Source organism: Typopeltis vanoorti, chromosome 16 (genome assembly GCF_054136105.1).
Source record: "Typopeltis vanoorti isolate ZY-2024b chromosome 16, IOZ_Tvanoo_1.0, whole genome shotgun sequence".
In the NCBI taxonomy this organism is placed as follows: Eukaryota; Metazoa; Arthropoda; class Arachnida; order Uropygi; family Thelyphonidae; genus Typopeltis; species Typopeltis vanoorti.
In genome coordinates, this window is record NC_143564.1 from 22,368,843 (window position 1) to 22,394,408 (window position 25,566).

General features: G+C 34.7%; 1 protein-coding gene across 1 annotated transcript in view; it reads left to right on the forward strand.

The window, feature by feature from the left end:
- LOC150097889 (cell adhesion molecule Dscam1-like) overlaps window positions 1–25,566 on the forward strand; it is a 79,781-nt gene that overhangs the window by 40,289 nt on the left and 13,926 nt on the right. The window contains exons 3-13 of the mRNA XM_090405938.1: window positions 1,938–2,237; window positions 2,902–3,156; window positions 4,073–4,354; window positions 6,944–7,207; window positions 8,959–9,297; window positions 11,404–11,700; window positions 15,955–16,140; window positions 17,179–17,274; window positions 21,038–21,049; window positions 21,802–21,893; window positions 24,915–25,098. Of these exons, the coding sequence (XP_090262064.1) occupies window positions 1,938–2,237; window positions 2,902–3,156; window positions 4,073–4,354; window positions 6,944–7,207; window positions 8,959–9,297; window positions 11,404–11,700; window positions 15,955–16,140; window positions 17,179–17,274; window positions 21,038–21,049; window positions 21,802–21,893; window positions 24,915–25,098 (2,307 nt within the window). The remainder of the gene's footprint in view (window positions 1–1,937; window positions 2,238–2,901; window positions 3,157–4,072; window positions 4,355–6,943; window positions 7,208–8,958; window positions 9,298–11,403; window positions 11,701–15,954; window positions 16,141–17,178; window positions 17,275–21,037; window positions 21,050–21,801; window positions 21,894–24,914; window positions 25,099–25,566) is intronic.

Sequence of the window (25,566 nt, forward strand, 5' to 3'; positions counted from 1 at the left end):
TTGATTCTTGGTGCCAACCATGAAAAATTGAAATTATCATTATCATTTGACTTTCAATAGAGTCAAAAGACTCATTACAGAGTAAAACATGCCACTAAGGTCCCACCAAGACAGTGATATAGCGTGACATTGTTTAAAATAAAAAAGCAGGAACTTATCCTCACGTTCTTGCACATAGTGTTGTTGACTAAATATGAGTGAATGCTGAATTTAATGACAGCCATTCATTCAGTTCATTAATTTTTTATTTTTTATTTTTGGAGATTTATGATAATGACTTCCCTGTAGATGAAAATACAGATTAACATATTAATTGCCGGCCTGTTTAGCCGAGTGGTTAGCATGTTCACTCTCCAGCCAAAAGGCTGTGGGTTCAAATCCCGCTGTGGGCATGGATGTTTGTGATTGTCTGGAAATACTGGTGGTGATGATGGGTGGCAGATGGTGTTGGTGTGGTTCTGGTTAGTTGTAGTTGGTGGGTTTGAGTGGTGGAGAGCTGTAGAGTAGGAGCCCTTCCTCAATGAGTCTTTGGACTCCCTGGAGGTGTCGCGTAGTAATAATAGTAATAAATAAACATATTAGTTGGTTAATTAAAGCCACTATTACAGTTGCTATTGGTAATTCTTCTGAAACTTATAATCCATCAGCAGGGGCACGCCAAGGGTATTTGCCGCCCGGATGCTAACTTTTATCGGCCACCCCTAATGTTGCCACCCGGGTGTAAGATGAAATCATCTGAAGTAGCATTTGTCCCTCACTATTCCAAACAATGCAACTTTTCTGAGTTTATGTACGAGACTCTTGTACTTGACAAGAAATCATATTCTTGTTTTCAGCCATGTTTTCAACTATTATTTCTTTTGTGTTGTGAATTAAAACAGAAAAATCAAACAAGAATGAATGCTAGTCTTCAAGGTTTTTTACATGTCCTTTATTACAGACAATAATAGAAGTGTTAGATTTTTGGACTTTGATATTATTATTATTAGATGACACCTCCAGGGAGTTCCAAAGACTCGCCTACTCTACAGCTCTGTCTCCACCACTTGATTCACCAACTACAAAGAACTGCAACTGCAATCATATACAGCAATGCCATCTACCACCCACCACCACCACCTCTAGTATTTTCACAGACAATCACAAACCTCCATGCCCATGGCGGGATTCGAACCCGCAGCGTTTTAGCTGGAGAGCAGATACGCTAACCACTCAGCCAACCAGGCCAGCTGATATGATGTGATGTGGATATGATGGTGGTAGTTATCTGTTGCTAATTTGAAGAGAGCAGCTATTAATGAATCAAGAGTGAATATATAACTGAAGTGAAGGCTTAAAGAATGGAGATGATTGCCCATATGTCTTCAAAAAGTTAGGATGACTAAAAGAGCTCTACCTACTATTTTTGGGAAATAAAGGCATTAGAGGATATTTTGGAGTGCATAGTCTTTTAATAGGTGTGAAGTTCATCAAGAGCTTCATATGTAGCTCACCTGTGACTGACCTGTCATGTCCTCAACATTTCCAGATCACCTTTAGCTACTGCATCTCTAATTTTGTCTTTCAATTGTTTTGATATTATTCCTTTGATAAAAGGAATAATATCAAGAAATTATTCCTTTTTTTATCCATTCCTGTATTTTTTAGAAGGTTGTTCAGCTTATGTTTTTCAGTATTATCATTTTTTTTTAAAATTGAGTATATACCATCACTTGATACATTTATTATCAAGCAGACCAACCTCATATTTGTCTAAATTCTTATTGCATGTGAATTACACTGACTCAAATTTTGCATATCATAAAACATTAAATTTTTTGTTTTGTGAGAGTAACAATGAATGTTAATTAGCAAGTTTATATTTCAAGAATTAGAATAGATAATGACTTAAATAAGAAATGCATTATATATTTTAATTTAATTTTTTTTTTTTTTAGTTCCACCTGGACCACCTCAGATTACACCTCCAAACCCCGTGGGCAAAGAAGGAGAAACATTTGCCCTTACATGTATGAGTGAAGGAGGTAGTCCAGATCCTTTAGTTCAATGGTATCGGGAAGGCATACCACTTCAGGGTCAATTGCAAAAAGGAGGATCACGTGATAGACCTACTTCAAGTATCCTTACTATGAATCCTCGGATGGAAGATGATAGTGCTACTTATCGTTGTGCAGTTTGGAATCGGGCCATTCGAGAAGAAATGCGAATGGAAGCAAGTGTGACTCTTCGTGTACACTGTAAGATAATACTTCCCTTTTTTTTAAAAAAAAATTATACTTAAGTTTGATGTTACAGTAATAAATTTGATAATTTTATAAAAGGTGCAGCAATTTCTAAAGTGTTCTTTTCAAAACAGAAGGAATTGCCTCTGCCCTCCATTTTAGTTTCTTCTGTTTTCAGAGATCATTTTGGAGAAGTTTCTTTCTTATTTGTTTCTTTATTTTATTGAAGTTTTGTGGGAGATGAAGAATAATAGTATAATTGGAAACAGATTAGTGAGTTGAGAAGGAGAACAAAATAATGAATTGGATGATGACATGAGCTATGTAAGGCAAAGGATATGCAATTTATGAATGTATGAAGTGAATTTGAAGGAAGATAAGAATGATATAATGTAGATGAGCTGCATTTGAATAGGTTTGGTATTGGACTTTTGTGGTGAAAGATTGAGAAGCAGGTTGTGGAAGGACAGATGGAAGGCGGATACAGGGGTGAGAGTGTGGTCTGCATGCATTCAGGTAGAATGGTATATTAAATATTCATCTGCTAATAAGAAGCATTGCATAATTTTTATCCTAGTGAGATCCTGTATTGCACTAAATATGTTAGCTGTTTAGAAAATATACATGATTTTGATAATGTGTATCTTTCTACTAACCAATTTTTTTAATAATTTTGCAGATGTGCCAAGAGTCGTTGTTGGGCCTTATAATCCACTCAATGTTATGATTGACACTGATGCTGTTCTGACTTGTTCTGTATCAGCCAATCCTCCTGTGCGATCAGTACGTTGGGTTAAATCAGGACATTTACTTTCCAATACACACAATCATACTATTCCTAGAGTTACAGCAGAAGATAGTGGACTATATACCTGTATGGCTGATAATGGAGTTGGGGAAGCAACTCAGGCTAACTTGGAACTCTCTGTACTCTGTAAGTTTGTTGAATTACTTGATATCATGTGAAATTATATTCAAATTATATGTTTTAATCCTTTACCCAAGTACATGCAAACAAAGTATCTTCATGACCAAGCTAATTATATATATAGTTGACTGCTGTGCATTATGAGAAGGGTCGCTACTCAGATTCAGATTGGTTTTCACCTAATGTCTTAGCAGTTGGAACTAGATTCCAGGATAACTCAAATCAGTCCAGGAATCATATTTTCCATATACAAGTAGTAAAATGGCATATCTTTTTAGGTAATTCACTATGAGTAGATTTACATTAGCATAATAAATACTTAGGTTTTAACTCAGACATTTTTTATTAAAACTAAATATTTCTCTGACATGTTTCACTGTCTATAAGTCTTTATTCAGTAAATGTAAATCTACTCGTAGTGAATTACTAAAACATGTATTGTCTTGATAGGGTGACAAGGAAGCAGGTACATTCCTTAGGAAAGTTTGATTGTTTGGTTGTGTTAAATAGCTTCCTGAAGATGCTGTCAGCCATATAGACAGCAAAACATGTTGGAGAAACAGTTAGCTTTAAAAAATGTCTGTGAATTAAAACCTGGTATTTATTAAAATGGCATCACTATATTATAGATGTATACAATATCCTGCTTGGTTACAATGTAAATTATAAGACAAATTATTATCAGTGTTGTTTTACTTGTATTTATGCAGTAATCTTTCAGTTATCTAACTCTGGGATGGAATGACTTGGAGGCAGAATAGTTAAAATACAAGTATATTATCATTGTGTCTCCACGCATGCTACCAGAAAGTCTGATAACTGAATTGATGGTTAATTGATTTTGCAATGAGTGTCTGGATAATCAAGATATTATACATTTCATTGATATATAATATTACTCTTTTTAAATCTTTCTTTCTAGATGGTCCTAAAGTAAATCTCTTACCTGAGAAGGAAGTCTCATTAGGAGAGTCACTAGTGGTGAAATGCAATGTAGCATCCAACCCGCCACCGCATTTTCTTCAGTGGTTAAAGGAAGGTGATCCATTCTTTCAGCAGAATGGTGACACTTTAAGACTTGATGCTATTTCTGCTGATGATTCTGGAAGATATACTTGTCAAGCTTCAGTACTGTTGCGTACAAGTGGATCATCACTACAAAGAGAATCTAACAGTAATGCTTCAATTACTATTAATGTCAGACGTAAGTATATACTTATTTCATGTTTTCCCATCTCATATTCAAGTTCCTAATTTTCCTTTTCAACCTTTATGTTAATATCTTAAATTAAAATTTTTGTTTATTTTCTTCAACTTTATCCGATAACACTCCCTAGCTTTGCATTATCAGCATACAATTGAATGTTCTTCCCCAATCACCCTTTGGCCAAATTATTTATGCTACTGTTTATATATTGTTTGTATAACATTGCACTGAACACTTGTGGTATCCCTTGTGTTACTCTTCTCCTTTCAGGCACTGTCCCACTCTATATAACTTGGATGATATCTTGTTCTTAACTGATCTGCTATCTAAGATTGTTTGTTGCTGTTTAAGTGCTAATGTGCTATGCGGAGATTTCAAATGCTTTTGCAAATCCGAAATATTGTGGGTGCTTGTATAACCATTTGGCAACATTTCTGGTTCCATAATGCTAAACGGAAGAAGACCATTATAGGTTTGATTCTAGTCACTGAATAGATAAATGTTTTCTTGGCCATTTTTCTTGGCTGTTTCTGTGTCAGCCAATCTTAACTCTTACTGTTTCAGGTAATAGTACCAATTAGAATTTAGGAATGCGAGATGGTAGTGGTTGTCTATGTGCTTTACCCCAAAGCCTTCAAAAATCATCAACAGCTAATCACTCCACTGTCAATGACAGCTAGGATGGAAACTGGCTGCTTATCAGTGTCCAGAAAGTCAGAGCTAAAAGCATCATGCTGCTTATGGAGATTGAAAAGGATTAGAGGATTTTTGAAAGGAGAGAGAGAACTACCATGTTATATGCATTCCCCTTGGCAGCTTCTACCTTACCATGTTCTAAAATATAACAATATTACTAAAATATGACTATTACTTAATCTATCCATGCTGGTCCTCATAAAGAATTATATTGTATCCACCTAATCCTGTATCCTGTCCATATCAGTTCTTCAGAATTTTACCACTTCAGAATATCTGATTTCACATCATCCTTGTGTAGTGTCATGATTATACCTTCAACTTCAGTGCTCCTCCAAGTATACATTAAATGACTGTTAAGGATATTGTCAGTTCCTTAAATCTCTCTCTTTCAAAGTGTGCATGGAAAACTTACTTAATGCCTTTATTAATTTCAATCTATTTCACTTTCAAAATATGCTTCTTCACTGCAGGTCTCAAGCACAATTCCACCCCCCCCCACCTTTATATGCTTCAAAGTTTGTCATTTCTCCTCTTAGAATTTTATATATATCACTTTGTACTGGAGAGCTTGCATGATTACCTTGATGGTTGTTCACAATCACATTCTCTGATGTTATAAAGCTGAGAACTTCCATTACATGCTGCTTAAGATAAATATCTCTTAGAAATTCACTCTGTTTCCATCGGATAATTCTTCTTCTTTCTAGTTTGTATTGTGGTAATGAAATTCTCATAAGAGCATGATAAGCTAATTTCTTTCAATAAATATTATCCACTCATCACCTTCCATGTTTCTAGCAATACATTTTTTTTGTCTTGCTTATTTCTAGATTGCACAGTACACTTTCAAGACTATCCTCTTACTTACATCCTTGCTCTGCATCCAGAGGAGATATAATACTTCCTGACATTTGTATGTAAACAACACATCACCAGAATTGCATATGGCGCTATGCCCATTGCTATTGTTCTCAGTTTCAATTGATCCTCAACATGCTATCTAGTCTTCTTTCTGTATTCAAGGCCATGTCTAACATTCCCCCCCCCCCTTCCCTTGACAAGTTTAATTTCCCTGGTTTCTGTTCACTCCAAAACAATAGTGCCTTTATAAATGTAAATAAACATGCATACTCATTCTTCAGTCACAAAACCCATCCTTTGAAAAATGTCAAACACATACCAGACATCCACTTTTTCAAGCTTTTCTTTGCACACATGCATACATTTCTGGCTATCATTTCATTCATAATTTGCTCTTTTTCTCGAGCCGTGGCAACCGAACCAGATAAAATCATGTCTGATTTACTTTTCTTGCACACTTTTAATGTTTCTCTCAAATCTCTTCCCACAATTTATATTGTCTTTCAGATCATTTATATCCACTACCTTTATCATGTTGTCTGTATTCCCATCATAGCCAGAGTCACACACACACCTATACTGCATTCAAGGATTCTTTTCACTGTTTCCCTTTTGAATCATCAATCACTATTTCACTTTGTTTGTTACTGCCTCACTCATTACTTTCAAATTTACACCTGCCACCATTATACCACCAAGATAACTTGTGGCAAAGGTTATGGAAACGTCATATTCTTCCATTCACTTTCAAAAAACTTTTTCAGCTTCGAAGTACAAATTGCTCATTGTTTGCCTACTTAATAATAACTATCTCATTATGCTTTTATACTAAGGAAAATAAAATTGTTTTTTCTGTTATCAAGTCTGTAGAAGATCTTTTTAAAATCGTCAGATATTGTCTTAAGTAATTGAATAAACAGGAAGTCTATTTTCATTAATATCTTGGAACACTGTTTTCATCTTTCATAATTGACTTTATTTTTTGATACATTCTTACAACTAATTTAAGACATTATGTTACTGTAGATAAACCAGGAGAAACTGAAATCCATCCTCCTCACCCAATTGCAATTGCTGGTCAACCAATCATCTTAACGTGCGCTGCTAGACCTCCTGGATGGCCAGTTCCTGAATTTCGTTGGTGGAAGGAAGGAGAAAGGGCTGAGTTAAGTAAGACTGCTAATTATACCATTATCAGTGCCCATGTGAGTCAGGAGGGTCAGTACTACTGCCAACCACAAAATCTCTTAGGCACTGGTTCAATTTCATCTGTGTATTTAACAGTGCATGGTAAGTGAACATTTTTCTTCATCAAAATTGCTTTATATTTTTTCAGAAAAAAATTAGTTTGAATTGGCACCGTATATTGAGAAGATGGTACAGCATAGTATTATTTTAGTAAAAATTCTGAAATTTATATTTGCACACCAATGTGAATATGGTTCAAATATAGTTTTGTTAGCTCTCTGTAAGTCATAGTATAATAAGTATATCCAGAGGTTTTCTTAAAACAGACATTCTTAAGTTGCTTTATAATTCATTGGTAATAAGTTTTGTTCATTATTTGTCTTGTTTTAATTCAACTATCAAGTCAGCACTTGTTCACAATGTTTTTTTTTTTTTTGACAAAAGATCAGAGAAAAATCCTGCTGTTTCAGCCTATGATTTTTTGAGTTAGCAGGATCTACTTCGAGCTGACAAGTAGTTAAACTGAATTTGAATCTCAGCTACTTTCCCAGACCTGACTGTGATGTTCGCATTTTTAATTTTAAATATATTTCTGAAATCGTTACGGTACAAAAAAAAAAAAAATCATATTAAAACAAATAGTTACATATGCAGCCTATGCTATGTTCAGATTAGCACACATTGAAAGAAAAAGGAACAAATATAAATGAGTGAAGGAAATACTACAGAAACAACAGTATTTAAATCTGAAATAAATCATGTTGAAAACATCAGAAAGTTGAGAAATAAAGAGTAGACAAAGAAAATACAATAAAAACCAAAAGTCTGAATTCCATGTCAGCAGAAACAGAAGAGTACAAAAGAAATAGTAAAAAAAAAAAGGGGGGGGGATAGAAAGATGAAACCATTATGTAATAGAACTTATTCACATTGCAATGCATTGCATCAACTCACCTACCACTATTAATTTAAAACATTTCCTTCTAATTCCCTTTTTTACCTCACATTTACACAACTTTTGGGAATGGCCTCATGTTCTTTTACTCCTTTTATAATCTCTGCATAATCCAGTAAAATTTCCTCACTAATTTAAATATCTTTATCATATCATATAACCTCTTTTCCACATATCCTAAATGCTGCAGTTTACGTTCTCTCTCTCTCTGCAACAACATTCCAGAGTCCTGATATTGCTTAGTCACTCATCTGTGGATACCTACAGTATTTTCATATCAGTGGAAAGTAGATGACCAAATTCGAGCACCATAGTCCATTTGTGGTGTGTGACCAGTGCTTTATGTAATGGCACAACTGCCTCCTTATCATAGTAGCAATGAGCTATGTGTGTTGATGTAAACTTATTATCTGTGACTGGTTTACACTAATGTGAAGTCTCTTATGAGAATGCTCATGAAAAAAAAAAAAAAAAACTAAATCAAAAATTACGTAACATTTTTATTACCAGCATTTCATATCTGAAGACAGTACTTCATCACTGTTCCACACCTTTTACATTGCAATATTAATCTTTGTGCAGCTTTTTTTTAATATCAGTTCTGTATGTGAAAAGTTGCAAACTTAACACATTACTTCAGGAATGCTTCACAAGGATAGCTATTTCAGAGAATGATGGCAGATGGAAGAAGAAGAAGAAAAGCAAGCTCAGTGTGTTTTCATTTGGCCCGTTAATGGATTTTAGGAATCCACTGCTTACATTTACAGGTTTAGTAGAAAATTCAGAAAGAATGTTTACTGATGTCAATAAAAATACTGTATACAAATATTAGTATTACGTTATTTAGTTTTCAAAATAATATTTATATGTACTGTGAAACATTTATTTTATTTTACAGAACCAGCAACAGTTATTGTGCCACTTCGTCCTCAGATTGTTAGAAAGGATGGTGATGTTGGTTTTGGTATAACTTGCCGGTCGCGTGGAAAGCCTAAACCACGTGTTAGATGGGTGCTGAATGGACATGAAATCTCACAGGATCAAGGCTTGTTTAAGATTCTGACAAATAGCAGCATAGAAGACAGCAGTGCCTATTCAGTTCAGAGTACACTCGTATTTGAAGGCATAAATCGCAAAGGTGGCAGTATCTCACCTGCAGATAGGGGTCGATATAGCTGTGAATATGAAAATGGCTTTGGAGAGTCAGCTGTTTCTGAAATGGTCCTAAAAGTCCAACGTAAGTTTTAACTATTGAACACTCTTTCATAGTGATTGCAACTCAATCTGAATGGATATTGTTTATTGACTTTAATCCTTTTGTGCTGTGATTTGAAAAACAATCAGCACAATTGGTGTGATTTTTTTTTTTTTTTAAATGTTGCTGTGAAGTATTCGGGAGAAGTACTTCCTTTCCTGCTCAATATCTGACAACTTTGAGAAAATATTAAACTCACATGACACCAGATTAACTTAATGTATTTTCATTTCCCTATTATTCATCTTATATACATTTGTAATGACATCAGATATTTTGATCTAATTTTCCTTATAAGATTACTGTGATAATTTATTTTATGTTTGTATTGCATGTTTTGTAGTTGCTCAGAAATGAGTCTGAATACATTCTGATATGAAAAATGATTTAGCCATTACAAAAGCTTTAGAACTTATTTAAAGTGAATTGGCAGAAATGACATTTTCAAATTTCTTTCTTTAAATAAGGCATCAATGGCAATATATTAAAAATGAGGATATTAGGAAAGAACTTGACATTGTCAGCATCCAGGAATGTGTTAGCAGAGCTAATCTCAGGTGGTATGGTCACTTAAACAGAATGGGCGGGGAAAGATGAGCAAAACAAATGTTCTCTGCCAGATTGGTAGGAAAAAGGCCCAGAGGAAGACCAAGATACAGGTGGATTGATACGGTAAAAAGTGCCTTAGACGATAGAAATATAAGATTTGATAATGTTTGAGTCTTGACAAGTAACAGACTGATTTGGAGGAAAATTGTAGATAGGAAGTTAGTAATGATGTAAATTTTTCATGTAGTACTATCATATCCTGCACACCCCTTGAGGGTACATGGCAGGAATTTGATGATGATGATGAAATAAATCTGATATCTTATATATGAAGAGCAAAGGCAGTATATCTGAATGTAAATTACATTAGAACAGATCAATTTTATCACAGTTGAGGGGGTGGGGTAGAGACAATGAATGCTAATTACTTCGGACTCATTTTCAAAGTATAAGTGTATATAAATAAAAGGAAGTTGTCATACCAGTTACTGATTATGAAAGACTGAGTTATCTTCATTGTAGTAGAGACTGATAGGCATGATTAGCTTTTGAATGAACAAAATCATATTTTGTCAGGATAGGTTTCTTGGGAAAAATAAACAAAATATTTGTATTCAGAAGAAAGGTAGTTTGATGAAAGCAAACATGATTTCTTTTTTCCCTGATGAATTGTTTCCTCAAGGTGTGGGAATGTGAGATCTTATAGCAATGAAAACTATACATATTTTTATTCATTATAATGTGTATTGTTTGCATGTTCATATATACCTCTGTGATGCCCTTTGGTTGGAAAGACTAGTTCAAATTGAATCTAAAGATGTGAAAGGCATTTTAGCTGGTTTCATACAGGGGGGGGACACAATTTCCCCCCTTATGTAAAACAGATAAACTGACCAGAGAACCCATAACAACAGTAACAAGCCATTTAACAGTACCAGTCACCTGGGTTATTTTGTGGAAAGGATCCAGAGACGAGTAAGATGGCGACAGATCTGAAATGCTCCTTATGATGACAGATTGAAAATGTATGTGGATTGCAAAATTTAGTTAACAGACAGAAAAGTGGTAATATGGTAGAAACCTTCTTACTAAAGAGGTTCTATGAGATTGATATGAAAAAAAAAAAAAAATTTCAATACATGACAAGATGGGAGCTGGAAGATGTAAGGTGTGAGGACTAGAATTTTTGCTTTAAGAATGGTGAGTGACTGGAGTTGATTGCTATAGGTAGCTGTGAGTGCTCTGACAGTGAATGAGTTTAAGGAGGAGCAGTATAATACGTTCTGGGTGGGTTTCTGACTCCATGGAGATGCCCATGATGATAATGATTAAAAAAAAACCTTTTATTTTTTCATTGTACAGTATGTAATAAATGGTTTTATTTAGTACTATTATTACATGATATTCCTTTAATTTCAACCATCATTTAAGACATTAAAACTACTTTTTCATAGTATAATATTTGGACATTTCTGACAAGTCCAAAATTTTTAAATAAAATTGAAAATATACATCTTTAAAAATAATATGTATTTTCAGATTCTCCCCTTGTCAGGCACAATTACAACAGAGTTGCATATGATGTTGGAGAAACAGCAGTGTTAACTTGCAAGATGCAGGCTTATCCACAACCTAATTTTGATTGGTTTGTCAATGGCAGTACGTTGAATGATAATGAAAATTATGGTACTAATATAACTGACATTGGAGATGATATTTATGCAGGAGTACTTTCTATCAAAGATATTCGAGAAAAAGATTATGGTGAATATACGTGTAGAGCATGGAATCAGTTTGGGGATGACAAGAAAACCATAATAAGATTAGTTAAAAAAGGTAAGATTTTATTATTATTATTATTACTATGGGCGACTCCAAGGAGTCTTTAGACTCATTGGAGGCCCTAAACATCATGTCCACACAACTATTCGACATTCTCACAGTATCTATCATACCTTGCCTTGAACTCATAGCTATGACAGTGAACTCATTCACTGTCATGGTGCCTACAACAGACTCTGGCAGCTTATTCCACTCATTTACCACTCTAAAAGTAAAGAACCCAGCTTTAACACCCTTACTAACGACACTCTTGCCCAGCTTCCATAGATGTCCCCTAGTCCTCCCACCACCAGTCCTGATCTCAAAAATATCCTCTGAATTAATCCTATAGAAACCCTTCAGCAATTTGAATGACTCAATCATATCTCCTCTTTTACGCATATCAACCAATTTCTGCAACCTACAAATCTTCAACCTGTTCTCATAAGGTTCATTCCATAGACCTGCTATCATCTTGGTCACTAGCCTCTGGATCCTCTCACCCTCCTCCCCATTAAGAAGAAACCCAGGTGACCAAATCTGGGCACAGTATTCGAGATGAGGTCTTATCAAGGCTCAATACAGAGGAACAATAACTTGCTTATCTCTGCTCGTCAAAGTATTTTTCAGCAACCAAGTGATTTTATGAGCTGATTTAGCCACTTTTGCAATGTGTCCCCTAAACTTCATCTCCCTATCCATCAACACTCCCAAGTCCCTGGCCTCATCGATCTCCTGGAGTACAGTTCCACCAATGTGGTATACTGCTGCTAATTTTTTCACCCCCAAATGCATAACCTTACATTTTGTCACATTAAATTGACAGCCATTCTCCTTAGCCCAGATCTCTAATCTATCCAAATCACCTTGTAAGATTTTGACATCTTCTGCATTCACTATTGCCCTACCCAACTTTTCATCATCAGCGAACAAATGAACCGTTCCTCTTAGATCCCTCCCTATATCGCTGATGAACAAATTAAACAGCAGTGGTCCAAGAACAGAACCTTGTGGCACACCACTAGTCACATGCAGTCTTTTGGATTCTACTCCTGAATAAACTACTCTGATATCTCTCCATCAACTACCCACCCATCCATCTCATCGACCCTTTATCCATTCCCATATGTTGCAGTTTATGGATTAGAATTCCATGTGACATCCTGTCAAAGGCCTTAGCCAGTCAGCAGTATCACTGTAAACCCATTACCCTTATCCAGTTCAGCTGTTACTGTGTTATAAAACTTGAGCAAGTTACTGAGGCATGATCTACCCTTCACAAAGCCATGCTGTCCCCCATACAGTATCTCATTTTCATCAATCCATTCCTGTATTTTTCCCTTGACTATTTTCTCCAAGACCTTGACAATGACTCCTGATTTACTGATCGGTCGGTAATTTGCAATGGTAGTCTTGGAACCTCCTTTATGCAGTGGAACTATTTTCCCCTCTTTCCACCCCTTTGGGACTAAACCAGACCTGAGACTCAGATTAAACAACATGGTCAAGGGCACTGATAATTCTTTAGCTGCTTCACATAAGACTCATGCCAGTATACCATCCAATCCCACAGATGTATTCACATTAAGGTTCTGTAATAGACTAGTCACCTCCACTTCATTCACCACAATTCCCATATAAACTAATGGTTCCTTCATTCTTTCAATGTCACCACCTTGATGATATACGCTTGCAAAGTGCTCACTCAGTAATTCCACTATATTGACTGATTCAGTGACCTCCTTGCCATCGGCATTCCTTAAGATCATTCTGCCGTGTACAGTTTTTCTTTTACTTGCAGCATATTGAAAGAACTGTTTGGGATTCTCTTTAGCTTGCATAGCTAGTTTACTTTCATAATCCGCTTTTGCTTTTCTTACCATGCTCGTTACCCTTCTGGGCTGCGCTTTATACCGTTCATGTGCCTGCAGGTCACCTTTCTCTTTAAATTCCCTCCACAGTTGTTTCTTTTTTTGCAGCTCAAGCTTAATGGTGTTATTCATCCATTTAACCTGTACTTGTTTTACTATTCGGACCCTAGGTATACAATCAGCCATAACCTCCTGCAAATGCTCCTTGACCACTTCCCATGCTCTGTTGACATCCAGCCCTTGCAGTTTTACATGCCATGGCACTGAACCAAGCAATCTCCCAAGCTTGTCATACTTGCCAGCATGGTAATTCCACTTATACCCTGTCTTAATTGAAAATTCCACACCTTTAGCCACCTCCCAGGTCAAGACCTTATGATCACTCTCACCAATAGGTGGCAACATGGCCATATTTATTACAGTCAAATTCTCAGTTGCTATTACCAGGTCAAGCATTCTCAAACCCCTAATATTTTCTATTACATGCTGTCTCAGATAGTTATCCCTTAGTAACTGAATAAAATCCAGTTCCTTCCTCATATGTGTCCTCTCCTCCTTCCAGTCAATGTTACCATAGTTGAAATCCCCCTCCTTCCACTCATTTCATCAATTTGTTTATGCATACTACTATCTCCACCATCTATTCCATCACCTGGTCTATAGCAGCATCCAACTGTATATTTTGTTCTGCTAGTCTCAATCTCAAACAAATAGTCTCAAATGAGCTCTTTTCATTATCCTGCGATACAACTTCTATTCTCCTCTGGCTGCAGTTCATCAGCTATCATCAATAACACTCCTCCCCCCCATTTTATTCTCTCTGTCCCTCTTAAACACATTATAACCTACACATTGATTGCTATAGGTAGCTGTGAGTGCTCTGACAGTGGATTTTTAACAGCTTTTCTTAAGAGTTTACTTAATTTGAATAAATCATATTAACTGAGGTCATCAGTGGTGTAATTATTGTTTGTTTGTTAAAAAAATGCATTAATCATAAGTTATTTTGGTTTATGGAATTAATTTGGATGTACTTTATGTCTTGCGCAGTTAGCTGAGGGGGTTACGTGCTTCGCAACCATCTGCCTGGGAAAGAGTGTCCTGTGTTCGATTCTCGTCGCTGACGTGAGGAGCTTAGGATCTTTCTCAGTCATAGCCAAGTTATCCGGTCTTGGGTGTGGACAGCCAGATTTTCCTCCCACAAAGCAGGCAAATTGGTCTTAAGAACACAACCCTTAACAGACAATTACACATGATTGAGCATGGGGGTAACGACCCCCACCTCGTAGTGAGTTATGAAACCCAAAAATGGGAGGCCAAGACCCTACATAAAGTACTTCTTCTTTGGCACTATAGTGCCAAAGAAGAAGTACTTTATGTCTAAATAGTTCTGTATGTTTTGTGGAAATATTTTTAATTTTATTACAAAGCACATTCACAAAACTGTTTATTTTTGATTAATTCGAAGCCATCTGTTTCTTTCATCTACAATTATAAAATATTAATTGGTATTCAATTTTTGCGATAGAGATTAAAATGGTTGAAAAATCAAATTAAATACAAATTCAGATATAAGTATATAATAAAATTACATGATTAAATCTAAAAACAAAATTTGCTGTTATTTTTTTTAATATGTAATCTGTTCATTCACAGCACTGATGTGTTATAGGTTTGCAACCTCTTGTGGGATGGATTTAAAAAATGTATGAAGATTTTTCTTTTGTTTGAGGCATTACTTTAACTTTGTACAAATAATCCATCTACCCATTGAATACTGTTCTCACATTTGGGATTGTGTCCCAAGAGCATAACAGTACTTGACTCACTATAGAAGAGAGCAATATTAGGTTAATTAATGACCCATCTCTCACTAATTCACTTCATTTCTTTAAATATTTTCCCTGCTTTTTTCTAAATCTGTTAAAATATCTGCAGCAGCTATTCAACACCCCTTCACAGTTCACTTCCAAATTCAGTAAACAAACTTTTCTTCATTTTTTTCTACTTCTGTCTTTTGGAAGTCTTCTTTCTTATGTATTTCCTGAAGAGTACTATCTATAGGTCTGTAAATCCAATGTTAACCATTTTCTTCTCTCTCCTTTCCAATCAACTACAGTACTACTAATGTATTATAGGTTGAACAAACTCTTGTGGATAGGATTCCATAATAAATATATATACACACACAAACTCGCATCTCATTAAAGTACTCTTCATCCCTATGAGAATCATATTATAGGGAGTAAAAGAGTAGCATATTATAATCTAAGAATTGGTATTATAATCTAAGAATAGTGCTTGAAGTTTTTTGGTAGCTTATTATAGTGAGAATTGACCATAGATCATACAGTCAAATATAAACAATGAAAGTTAATTTTTCCTCCCTCTTTCTTAGATGCACCTGATCGACCATACCAGGTAAAGGTTGTGGACATAAATTCCGATAAAATTACCCTCAACTGGATAGAAGGTTTCAATGGAGGCTTTATTAATACGGAATTCTTGGTAACTTACACAAATCTTGAGACTGCCCAGTCTAAGAATGAGAGTTGCCGATCACAAAATGTGTGTCAAATAACAGGTGGGTCAAGTTTTATTTGTTAGTAATTACTGATTAATTCAGATTTCATAAACTATCAACTTTCATTATCCAAGCAGTGTTGAAGAGAGAGCTTGGGAAATGGAGAAACATTTAGTGTATGTTTTTTTTTTTTTTTATGGTAAATTTTGCCATGAAAGGTTGAAAGTTTATAATAATACATTGGTATCATGTCAAGAGCATAGGGGGGAAAAATAATAGAACCTTGGCCCCAGTATAAGCAAAGTGGTAGTAGTATAACTTTTCAATATCATATCAAGAAAAAAATAAATGTTTATTAGTTTTTAAGTGATAGTGTGTTTTTAATATAGTAACTTTTTTAGAATAATATTTACTAAAACTCCCCATTGTCTTCTGTATATCAGGTTAAGTTTAATTATTTTAGTCAAAATTTTATCCTTCTTGATTGCATGCCCCATTAGTAGTAAAACATGGCAGAATTTATTTAATAAAATTGACATTAAAGAACCCAAGCTAGTTTTACTACTTAAATGACTATCTGCTCAGCAACCACTAGCAGTACCTGCATGTTTTCATAAATTTATTCAGCTCTGAAGAATATTTTCAAAAGGAAACAAATACTGATGTAGAATCATTATATCACTTCCATTTACCATCTGCTTTCACTAGTAATTTTTAAATAGCCAGCAGCTTCTCTAGTCATACATTTTTTTTTTTAAATTCAACATGCAGAAAATTTCTAACTGTATTTGTTAGTATATTGAATTAGTATTGAATGTGTTAGTGTGTCAAATGACTTCTGGTACAATACCATTTTAATTGTGCCTTCAGTTATCTGATTGACAAATTATTCTCCCACTCTGGTTGGATAATTGAGGGATTACTGTATTAGGCAATGTTAAACCGGTATTTTAACTTCTCTAAGTAATACCATTATGCACTAGACTGGGGATGGGAATCAAACAGTTCCGTGTACACATACATGCATTGTTTTGTTACTTGGGATTATTTACTTATGGAAAATGTGATATTAACATGTAACTTTTATTCATTTTCTAGGTCTTCAGTCTGAAACAAATTATAGGTTTAAGGTTTTGGCAGTTAACACCAGAGGATATAGCCCCTATTCAGAAGAAATTTCTGCAAAAACAAAGGGTAGGCACATATTTTGTTTATTTGCACCTTGTAAAATATGCAAATGTTCACTTAACATAGTAACTTATTTATTAAAATTCACTAGGCATTAGTAGTATTAAAATTTTGTATACCATTTTTTCTTTTAAAATAGTGATTTACATTAATATTTATTTACAAATGAAAAAAAAAAGTTTATTCAGGTTAGAATATCAATTTTAACCTGAATCTTGTTATTCTTCAGATCAATTAAATGGATGAGAAAATGTTTAGATATGAGGTTATTGAATGCAGTTTAGAAAGCTTGTTAATGAGATTATCTGGCAAACTTCTTCAGTCTACATCTTTAAAAGGCACTGCCTTGTACTCAAACATTTAAGCCATTCCATTTGCAGAGTTAGAAAAATAAATTGCATGGGAGTTAAATGAGTTAGTGGAAATTTGACTACCTTCTGTGCAGTTTCTCACATTTGCACTGCTTCAGCTGCCTTACAGTATCGCATATATATTCAAATCTCTCACCAGTTTGATTACTGTTTTATTTATAGACAGGATCTCAGCTTTATTTCTTGATCCAGTATTCTTGTATTCCTCTCCTTTGCAGTGTTCTGCTTACTATTTCAGTAACTCTATAACTTTTATTTCTCCTCCCCATTCTGTATCCTGTACTTGAAATCACTCATAGTGATAAACCTTATGGATATAAGATGTACTATCTGTTTATGCAGTTCACAATCCTCTTCAGATGACCTGACTAAGTATTTTGTCTTAACTGTTCAAATTAAGTGGATATTGAATCCAACATTATTTCAAAGCTGAATAGAGAAACTATAAAAGTTTCAGCAGATCCAAGCATAAGCAAACCTTTCATGACAGGGAAAACTCATAGTAAAGATGGGGTAAGCCCTAATCACTATCCTTCAATGAAACTCTTGTAGTTTCTCTATTCGGCTTTGAAATAATGTTGGATTCAATATCCACTTAATTTGAATAATTTTGCATTGCCGAAGAGAAGCATTTTGTCTTAACTTTTATTTCACATCAAAGCTATTATATGTATTACTCCTACTGCTACCATTTGAGATTTCTGCTCGAGTTGGATTTCATTCTTGCATCCATTAGCAATATTTTACTGTGCTCATAACATTATATTCCTATAGTTTTCTGTTAGCTGTCTCACTGCATTGCAGACATTCACAATAGTCAGCCACTGAGCTTCTGCGTATTCAAGTAACTCTTAAACCTTGCTGCCAAGATGATTCCTCTGCAGTCATTACAATTGCAGTTTTGACCTTTTGACTTATCAAGTTCACTGAACAGTAGTTCCTCCATGAGCCCAACCAGTTCCTTTTGACATTAAAATCACACTATTTCACTTACACATATATACATACATACATTGAATCATTTGTTATATCATTTCCATTTGCTTATATCATGTCATGTATTGGCAATAGCCTACAATCTTGATTCTTTTGCCTTCAAGTAATTCGTTCCAGTGAGCACAATCGTATCTTCTTGCATAAAGTCTGTCTTTCATGAATCTTCACCCATAGAATCCTGCATTCTCTTAATCATGGAAATTCGCAATGACATTTAATGTAATCTTGACTTCTGTTTATATGCATGGAGTGCAGCTCTATATCATTACTAAAAAGTTTCTATGTGGCACTATGCCTTGAGGAAGATATCCATATTTCATACTTGACCAGTATCCCTGACAGTGAGTTGAATTTTATTCTTATTCGTGGACAATACTTTTTTTTTATATCAAGGTTGTGCATTAATGAAAAATATAGTAAATATGTCAATCATTCAGATGTGTTAGGAAATTGATTTGTTTCCTGATTTATAGTTTGTGTCAGTTGCCATGCTTATTTATAGACCAGTTATCTGATAGTTGGAGTTTTAAATTTTGCATATACTTTTTTTATGAAATACTCCAATGAGTTATTCTTTATATGAAAATGCATGTCACTCCACTCCAGTCCAGTGCATAATATGGACAGATATTTCTCCTATATAAATTATAATCACATTATAGGCCTCCTTAATGCAGGCTCTTTGAGAGGCTATTAGATTTGCAAATATTACCAAGCCAGATGAGCTATTTTTTTGATAGTATCTTTTGACTCACTCACTTCCATAAAGGTGCATCGAATTAATGTTTGTCAATAAGATATTATCCATTTATAATTGTAAGTTTATTGTCCACAATGGTTTTAGCTTTTGGACTGTTTATTGCTTTTGCAATTTTTGTTTCAGTCTCCATTCTGTAATAAGAATACTGCCTAGGTATTTGAGCTTGCTAACTTCTATATACATTTAGTCTCAAGTAGGATTTTGTTTTTCAGCTTCTGGATCAGAAGCATAGATTATATAATACAGTTCTAAGAATGCCATCAACAAAGTTTAGATAATAGGAGGGAAAAAGAATGAACTGTCATATTGAAATCACAATTCTATGGGATTTCATTTTAACATTTTAGGAAGCAGTTAAATAACAGTGCTGATAATTTGTAATCCTGTTCTTATTCCCTTTGATTTCAATTATTACTTTGGAAGATGAGCACATGAATGAATCAATAATATTATCTGCTCTAATCTATCTAGTGTTGTATTTCAAGACATGAATGTGTTTAGGATATCCTGCAGTGGTGGCCGGTGAAAATTTTAAGTGGGGGTGCTGCATATACAAAAAAAAAAGCATTTTTTCCTAATCAGTAACGAATTTATTAATAAATAAATTTACATATTAAAAATTGCTTTATTAAAAATATTTCATCCTCACCACAAACAGACACTAATAAAAGTTTCGTATCAATAGCAATGACAAGTGCAAACAAATATCGTGTAATGATAATTGAAAAAAATATAATTCTTTTCATATTTTCAACAGCCTTGTATCTATAATAAATAAACAATTATATGTTATTTTAACAAAATAAAATAAGATTTACAAAAAAATATCACAGTGCATTTGTTTCGTGTACCTATAATTGAAAAAATATTCTTTTCATATTTTCAACAGTGACACTTGTTATAATTCAGTCTTGTATCTATAATAAATAAATAATTATATGTTATTTTAATAAAATAAAATAAGATTTACAAAAAATAGTTCACCACAGCACACACCAATAATAAACGTTTCATATCTCACAGAAATAAGGCGTGCAAGCTTACTAAAAATACACTGCCATTTGAGCAGTTAACAGTTGGGAATGACGTAACGTGCAATGACGAGCAAACGAATATCAGCGTTAGGTCGCAGTGCATTTGTTTTGCAATCTAAAGCGTTAATCGAACAATTCCAATTATTAATGTCAAAACATAAGCTATAACCTTTAACATGTTGTATTGCATTTATATAATGTTGTAAGCATTATTATTATTTATAAACACGAACAAATTTTAATTTTTTCATTTTTTCCTTGGGGGTGCTGCAGTGTTGCAGTGCTTATGTACAGGCCGCCACTGATATCCTGACAGTTTTTACATTTATAAAATTTGTACTTGAGATAGTTGCATATAGCAGGAAGTAAATGGGATCTTTGTGCCTCTATATTAAAAGCAGATTATTATGACAGGGAATGATGACACAGACCACACAGGCAGGATTTCATTCCTGCATATGCCACTATAATTTTTTCAATTAGAGTCAATGTGTGTATGTGTGTATATATATATAATATTAATAATTTGTAAATTATCTAATTTTTCTTTCTTTTTCTTTTTTTTTTTTTTTTTTTTATTTGTTCCTATCCTGACATTCCTTCAACAGTGAATTTAAGAGGTGAGTACCAGCCTTAATCTTTCAAGAATTAACTCATTTTATTTTAGAAATTTTTGAACTTCCTGAAATGAATTAAGAACACAGTTATGTAGCATACCAGACAACTTGATTTCTGTATTTCACATATTTAACTAACATAATTAACTGACATCTGGTGCTGCCCTGCTTGCTTTGGCTGTAATTCAAAACAATCTAGCATTTTTTTTTTAACTGTACCTTACTTATGAATATAGTTTGCAATTGCCCTCTAAACATCATTCACAATGCAAGTTTTAAATAATGACATAGCTGCAGATTATTCTTATTATTTTTGTAGTTATTACCAGGGCTCGACAAATACAGTCACCCATGACAAGTAGCTGCAAACTGGATAAAATAGAATTTTATTTATATTAAATCAAAAATAATTTGTTTAGAAACTTGGCAGAGAATATATAAAAGGCCATTCTAACAAAAATTAATATGAATGTATATTTTACCAAAAACCATGTTGTTTTTAACTCTTCTTGTTAGAGTGATTCTCACACAATGGAAATGTTTCCCAAACAATGATACAGCATCACTTTTTGAAACTTTTATTGGGATTTTTTATTTATTTTTAATGATAAGTGGTGGGAATTCTGTCTTGTTGAGTAGGATTTTGTCGAGTCCTGGTTATTACTTTTATTTGATTGGAATTTATTTGTTTTCATCAAAGTTGCTCTTTTTGGCATTAATTTTTATTTAATGCATATATTTGTGTAATGATTTAGATATGCCTCGTGCAAAAGAAGCACATTATGACAAGGAAAGCAATTATTTAACTTTCTCTGTTGAGCCAACAGAACTGCATTTAATAGGAAAGGTAAGTCTTGTATGTTTTGAACTTTATTGTGTAAATAAAAGCTTTTAGTGTATTTAGCTTATCAGCTCTATTTAAACGCTAACAAACTATGACTTTAGTGAGAATTGATTGAGTTATGATAATCCAATGTACTATTTGATTATTACTTTCCTGTGAACAAATTTTCTGCTCACATCTGTAAATATATTCTCTGATATTGAGTGATAACGAAAATCATGGATTCTTTTCCAATCTTAGAAAATGATTGAAAAAAATATATATATGCGCATGAAACTTTCAATTAATAATTAGTCTTGAATCAAAGCAAATGCCTTTGAGATCTTATTTTTAATTACAGATCAGTCAGTTACTGATTCATAGCATTAGTATAATTACAATTCAAGTAACAGTATCAGATTTTATGTTGGAGGTTTAATGGATTTTTTACAACACTCAAAAAGAATTAAAATAGAATTTAATACTTCCTATATTTCGTCCTAGTCACTAGGACATCTACGGGGATTACAAAGACAATTAATGTAACATGCACACAAAAACTTACAATACTAAGCCCAACCACGTGGGTGACAATAAAGTCCTATCTAGGTGGAGCGCCCTCTAAGGGCAGTTGTAGGTGGCCTTGAATGTAAGGTGGGACCTCTGGTGATGACTGTTTCCCAAATCTTCGGAAGCTTAATGCAACCATATTGTTAAGATTTGGTTGGTTTTTGAGAGCTGCTGCTGCTTCTAAGAAAAGTCTCTCTTTCTTGAATTTGCTGTGGTGGAGCATGGTGGTTTTCTTCCATGATACTCTGTGGGTGGTGTCCAAAACATGGTCAGCCAAGCCTGAATGGCCATAGTTGTGTTTAACGATGTACGACTTGTGTTCCTCCAGGCGGATGGATGCTGATCTGCCTGTCTGTCCAAAGTACGCAAGCTTACAGGAACAGGGTACTTTGTAAACTCCAGGCAGAGAGAGAGGAGGGAGCTGATCTTTCGTAGAATGGATAAGGGTAGCCAGTTTGCGGTAAGGCTTATATGCTGTGTGTAGGTTATACTTTTTTAGTATCTTGGCTATTTTTTCCGAAGTGCCACAGATGTAGGGTATAGTGATGACATTTTTAAATTCTTGTTGACGAGAGGGACGGGGAATGGGGGAGGAATTGATTATTTTTTTGATGCTGTGTTCGCTGTAGCCATTGGAGAGGAAAGTTCTGTGTATGTGGTTAAGCTCAGTAGTGAGGGCAGTTCCACTGGAACAAAGATTGTGGGCTCTCTTGGTAAGGGTTTTAATGATGCCATATTGTTGTGAGGGGTGGTGGTGGGAGAGTTTGTGAATGTATCTGCCTGTGTGTGTGGGTTTTCTGTATACAGTGAAGGCAAGTGTATCATTAGGCAGGCACGTGACTAAGGTGTCTAGGAAGGGTAAACAATTGTTCTTTTCCTTTTCCATAGTAAACTGGATTCTAGGATGTAGGCTATTGAGATGACCAAGGAAGGAATCTAACGTGTCTGGGCCATGAGGCCAAATAGAGAACACATCATCTACATATCTTAGCCAGATAGAAGGTTTGAGCGGGGCTGAGTCTATGGCTCGTTTTTCAAAATCTTCCATATAGAAATTGGCAAGGGGGGGGGTGAGAGGAGGGAGCCCATGGCGGCTCCCTCTATCTGCTTGTAGATTTTGTTATTCCAAGTGAAATACCCAGAGTTGATGGCAAAGGAAAAGAGATCTAAGATGTCAGAGGGAAAAACGTTTTCTAAGAGAGATAAAGTGTCAGTTAAGGGAATATTGGTAAACAAGGAGGAGATATCAAAGCTTACTAATATGTCTGTATTATTCAAGGTTAAATTTTCTGTGAGGGCTTTAAAGTGGGTCGAGTTTTTTATATAGGAAGCTGAATTTCCGGTGAGGGGGGACAGAGAGTTGGCCAGCTGTTTAGACAGTCTGTAACAAGGTGCATTGGTGGCATCTACTATAGGCCTGAGTGGGGAATTAGGTTTGTGGATTTTTGGTAAACCGTATATTTGGGGGGGACGGGAGCGGAAAGGTTTAAGTTTTTTCGTGACGTCGGGGGGCCAGGAGGTTACTTTTTTAAGTAAGATTTTTAATTTCTTAACTTGCGTTTTTGTGGGGTCGTGTTCTAGCAGGATGTAGGTAGCGCGATCGCGGAGGATAATGTTCATTTTACGATTGTATTCGCTGGTATTAAGGACAACTGTGGCATTACCTTTATCCGCTCTGGTGATGGCGATACTTTTTTCTTTGCGTAGTTTCTGGAGAACCATGCGTTGGGAATAAGATAAGTTACTTTTTGGAGGCAAAGAGTGAACGAGGATGTTGGCTACGTCGAGTCTGATGTTGTTGGCTACCTCTGACGGTAAGCGACCGATCCCCCGTTCGACGTTAACCATTCCAAGATCAGATGGATATGACTTTCTTGGTTGGTCTTCAGAGTGTGCAAACTGTATGAAAAGGACTAAAACATTTTTTGTGATCCTGTTAATTGGTCATTCATTTTGAACATGATAAAATTAAGTGTCAAGGATTCAATTTGGAAAAGAAAAAAATCACAATGATATTTCATATAACTGGATGCACAGCTTTCATTTGAGAATGATTAGATGTGATTTTCAATTGCATTCAGATATTTCTTTATATTTTCTCTACAAACATTTGGGGTGTTATTCAGTTGAGTTAAAGAATCCTGAAGATTTGCACTAGATGTGTTTATTCAGATTTTATTGGTATATATTCTTATGAGAAATTTGCTTTACTATAACAACTTTAATGTACATAAGTGTAGCCTGTCATTATTATTATTTCACATTAATTATGTAATTTACAATGCTTGTTCCTCACTTTTTTCCATATGGAAATTGCTTTAACAGATTAATTATCATGCTGAGTTAGATATAATGTGCTATGGGATTGTCATAATTATTATTTAGTTAATATTTCCTGTTTATTTATGTCATTTATTAAAAAGCAGAGTTGTGTTGATGAATTTTTATTTATTTTTACCCTTTTTAATATCTCAGATTCAAGCAAAATCTGTTGCACATAATGAATGGAATTATGAAAAGAAAATCCCAGTAACTAGTACTGAAGAGAATGTTTACCTTCAAGCACCAACAGATGGTTTCAGTGATGTCAGAGTGATTTTGTGTCTATTTAGCAATGATTCATGGTGTGGAGATGCCCGACTGGCTAATTTATTTGAAGGTAAAGATTGTGAATTATTCTTTATTGTTCATCTTACATAATATTTATTCTAACTGAGAAAGAATAATAATAATGTACCTCAGTTTAATATTAAACCACCTTCAAGTCCTTGTACAGAGCAATATATATACGATTCCATTCCAGTTCTCTGGGATTGTACTTTCTTAATTATCCAATACAGCGACTGTTATCTCATCTCATCTTCTTTATACCCTCTTTTACCTTGCGGTGTCAAGGGTCCATTGACCATCGGACCTCACTCCGTTTACAGGATAAGGTGGTCAGCCCTATGCCCCGGTGTATCCTATGGCCTGTAGTGTTAAGTTCTCAAGGCCAGTTTGCCTGCTTTGCGGGATGAAAAACCCCAGAATAAACCGGGGAAAAAACCCTGCTGTCCACGCCCAAGACTGGCTATCTTGGCTATGGCTGAGGAAGATCCTTCAGCTCCTCGCGACTGTTGTCAAGTTT